Source organism: Topomyia yanbarensis, chromosome 2 (genome assembly GCF_030247195.1).
Source record: "Topomyia yanbarensis strain Yona2022 chromosome 2, ASM3024719v1, whole genome shotgun sequence".
NCBI lineage: Eukaryota > Metazoa > Arthropoda > Insecta > Diptera > Culicidae > Topomyia > Topomyia yanbarensis.
The window spans coordinates 300,708,162-300,712,564 of record NC_080671.1 but is presented as its reverse complement, the minus strand read 5'-3'; the positions used below and the strand labels follow the sequence as shown (position 1 = coordinate 300,712,564).

General features: G+C 37.3%; 1 protein-coding gene across 1 annotated transcript; it reads left to right on the top strand.

The window, feature by feature from the left end:
- The first annotated feature begins 318 nt into the window (after positions 1 to 318).
- Positions 319 to 1,697, top strand: LOC131680487 (bromodomain-containing protein DDB_G0270170-like). The gene is made up of 3 exons (XM_058961197.1): positions 319 to 1,317; positions 1,387 to 1,625; positions 1,694 to 1,697. Exons 1-3 carry the CDS (start codon positions 319 to 321, stop codon positions 1,695 to 1,697), a joined length of 1,242 nt encoding a protein of 413 aa, XP_058817180.1.
- Positions 1,698 to 4,403: the final 2,706 nt, after the last annotated feature.

Sequence of the window (4,403 nt, the reverse complement as noted above, 5' to 3'; positions counted from 1 at the left end):
TTCATTTTTATGAATCTACAACACTAATCTAGCATATTCACGAAAGAAAAACATGTTTTTCACTTACAGGGAGAAAAGTAGCTAAAGTAAACAATTACCCTTAGGTTGTATGGCTTGGCTTTATTAACAATCTTTTATTTAATCATAGTTTGGACTCTTTCGAAAGCAGTAAAAATGTAAGTAAAATTTCACTTGCTTACAATGTTAATCGAACGCCTTTGAGTATAGACGTGTTTTTACGGTCCGCAGTTAATTGTTATTTATTTATCTTTCTACCGTCGCGCGTGTGTTCAATCCTATTAAGCAACGGTTATCATAATGAGCTGCAGTGTGACATCCTGTAATATCAGCGATGATCGTTTCTTGTGGCAGTGTGAATTCTGCAGAAAATATTATCATGCAGCTTGTGTAGGAGTCCAGCGAAATCAAGAAGAATTTATCTCGCACTTCATGATTCCCCTGTGTGCAGATTGCCAGCATAATCTAAAGGTAGGCATAGACACACGAAAAGTGCTGTACCAACAGGAAAAATTATTTGAATCTATAACTACGCAAACGGACTGCAACTTACAAATAGCAGCCGACATAAAAAAATTCAATTCAATTGTTGACTTATTCGAAAATGTTGAGCTGCAGCTTAAAGAATCAGTGGCGAATGTGAACATAAACACATCGTCGCAAGTGGCAAATGCTGTATCGGCACTATCGCAGGCCATTGACAGTAATTCTTTTAATAAGGCCGATGAGCTGGTCACGCTGAAAAACCATATCACATCACTATTCAACATATCTATGGGATCCACAAAAAAACACATTGAAGAGTATGTAAATGATCTCACTGCCGATTTGACCAGAGAATTGAAAAAAATCTGCAGCGAAGTTCAGAACTTGAGCACCCTTACCATAGATATGGCAGCTCATTGTAATGAACACTACCTGAGTGAATCGCGTCCTACACGTGAAGTTTTAGACGAAGTGAAAATTATAACAAATTCAGTTGGCAGCGACATTCTCAAAGAAGTACAATCTCTTGCCGGCTCAATTAACACTTTGGATAGCAGTATACGCGATGCTTGTTTGCCACCAGCGGGCCCCAGCTTGATGGACGAATTAAATGCCCAATCAACAAAATCGGGTGACTCAGGTCACCGTTCCACTGCCGAAGCCACTGAAGGGTGGCGCTTTTTGGGTTCGAAGAAAGTGTGGCGCTCTGACTGGACGGAGTACGACACACGTAATCAGCGTAGAATTCAACAGCAAAAGATGAAAGATAGGGCGATGGCACGAAGAAAAGCTAATAAAAAGCAGTTGCATCGGGTAATAAATGATCGCAATAAAAACAGACACCAACGTAGCCGTAATACTAATGAGACAAATAAACATCAGATATCCAGAAGCAGTTATTATAACTATAACCTCAATGACAACAACAATAGCAACAACAATAGCAACAATAATCGTAACAACAATCGCAACAACAATAGCAGCAATAATCGCAACAACAACAACAATACGCAAGGCGGTCGTCCAACAGCTGGGAACTCTCTTCCCCGGGATAAGGATCTACTTGCGGCGGCAAGGGTGCAATTCTCTAGGCCTCCGTTTGAAAATCAGCGTGGTATCAGGTTTCAACGTGGTGAAACACTGAATCCATACCCGGTTGTACATCAATTTAACTCAACTTCCGCACCAGATAGGTTTGTAACCCCCGTCCAGACGAATTCCTTTTCTCAGCGCTGTTCAGCTTGTTCCTGTGAGCATTCGTGTTTTCGTCCAACCTAACGCACTCTTCAGGGGCAGACCATGACGAACCGGTTACGGATGAAAACGGATCAATAGTTTTGCATGATATTTCTAAGTATGACAAATTGCCATTAACTTTATCAGAAACGCTTTCAGAAATTTTGATATATTGTCAAAATTTTAATCGTATGCAGAGCGCATCTAAAATGAGCAAAATCTATAGTAATGTATTGAGCTCCTCTTATTCTGTTATTTTAGGCACTGAAACAAGTTGGAACGATAGCATTAAAAGTGAGGAAATTTTTGGTAGTGGCTTTAACGTATTCAGAGACGACCGGAATCTTTTAGAATCTCAAAAGAAGTCTGGTGGAGGAGTTCTTATAGGCGTTTCGGCTCAATTTAATTCTGAAATTCTTCCCACAGTGAAGTTTAAAGAATTTGAACATGTGTGGGTTAAAGCGAACATTTCAGGTGAAATACATGTTTTTGCTTCTGTATATTTCCCACCAGAGCATGCTAATATATCATCGTATGAAGCCTTTTTCAAAATTGCTGAACAAATTTTATTTGAACTTCCGGTCGAGGTCAAAGTTCACATTTACGGAGACTTTAACCAGCGCAATGCCGATTTTATTCCGGATTCTGAAAATGAAAATATTCTAATCCCAGTCGTAGGAGAAAACGAAACATTGAATTTCATCTTTGACAAAACTGCTAGCATAGGATTAAATCAAATAAATCATGTAAAAAATCAACAGAATTGCTATCTTGACCTTTTATTTACAAACACTCAGGATGATTTCTGTGTATCTGAATCTTTGGCTCCTTTGTGGAAAAATGAAGCTTTTCATACTGCTATTGAATTTTCTTTGTTCATCCATAAAAATCAAGAACCCAACGTCTATGACTTTGAGGAAGTCTTTGAATACCATAAAGCTAATTATGACAATATCAGACGGAAAGTAGGTAATGTCGACTGGCAAAATACTCTTAGGAATGAAGCGAATATTGAAACCGCCCTGGACGTATTTTACAAAATAATTTTCGAAATTATTCATGAAGAGGTGCCCATTAAGAAGAAAAGACGACACGGTAGCTCGAAGCATCCTATTTGGTACAATAGGCAAATTAAAAATCTGAAAAATAGGAAACAAAAAGCCCACAAGCTATACAAGAAAAATCAAAATAACGAGCACTTGGAACAATATCTCGACATTTGCGATAAACTAAATATTGCCATAGATTCTGCACTTGCGGATTACAACTCCAAAACTGAACAGCAGATTAAATCCAGTCCAAAGAATTTTTTTAACTACGTCAAAACTAAATTAAAATCAGACAATTTCCCATCAACAATGCACTTGGATGACAACGTACATAATAGCCCGAAAGAAATCTGCAACCTATTTGCAACATTCTTCCAAGAAATATATACAACTTTTTCTGAACAAGACCGCGATCGCGATTATTTTGCTTTTCTTCCAGATTTTCCTATGGATATTGGTGTCAGTCATGTCATAGTGGAGGACATTTTCAATGCTCTAAACCATTTGGATTCATCAAAAGGTGCTGGCCCTGATGGAATTCCACCATTATTTATGAAAAACCTAGCAACCGAGCTTACAACTCCATTGTTCTGGCTCTTTAATATGTCTTTACAATCTGGAGAGTTTCCCAAAACATGGAAGAGTTCTTTCTTAGTACCTATATATAAATCTGGGAAAAAATCTGACGTTCGCAATTATCGTGGAATAGCCATAATCTCCAGCATTCCGAAACTTTTTGAATCAATCATTAACGAAAAAATATTTCTTCAAATAAAAAACAGAATTACTAACCTCCAACATGGCTTCTTCAAAGGTCGTTCGACCTCAACAAATTTACTAGAATTTATTAACTATTCACTGATTGCAATGGACAATGGAAACTACGTGGAAGCACTTTACACAGACTTTAGTAAAGCATTTGATCGAATCGACATCCCAATGTTACTTTATAAATTAAAAAAGATGGGAATTGAGCCTGAGCTGCGTACGTGGTTAGAATCATATCTATCCAACCGCCAGCAAATAATCAAATTCAAAGGAAAGCAATCTAATCCAATTGAAGTCACCTCAGGAGTTCCACAAGGCTCTCATTTAGGACCTCTATTGTTTATTTTATATGTGAACGATATTTCCTTCCTTCTCAAAAAACTGAAAGTACTAATCTATGCCGATGACATGAAACTTTACTTGGAGATAAGAAATGCCGAGGATATTGATACATTCCAAAACGAAATTCTAGTTTTCCACACCTTAGGAAGACAGACTGTAGCAAAATGTGAAAGAATTAGGGATTTAGGCGTTATATTAGATTCCAAGTTAAATTTTATTGATCATTATAACACAATTATTCACAAAGCTAACAACATGCTCAGTTTTATAAAACGCTTTAGTTATCATTTTGTAGATCCGTATACAATCAAAACATTATATATTGCTTATGTTAGGTCGATATTGGAATATTGCAGCATCGTTTGGTGCCCTTTTTCAAGCACACATGAAGAACGAATAGAATCTGTACAAAAACAATTCATATTATTTGCCCTTCGTAAACTAGGTTGGATAGCATTTCCTCTGCCATCTTATGAAGCACGCTGCATGCTTATCAACATACAA

Bases quoted from the DNA above. Each gene is read 5' to 3' on its own strand.
- LOC131680487 (XM_058961197.1), top strand. From the start codon at position 319: ATGAGCTGCAGTGTGACATCCTGTAATATCAGCGATGATCGTTTCTTG. The intron at 1,318-1,386 runs GTAATAAATGAT...AATAAACATCAG, and splicing joins ATAAAAAGCAGTTGCATCGG to ATATCCAGAAGCAGTTATTA.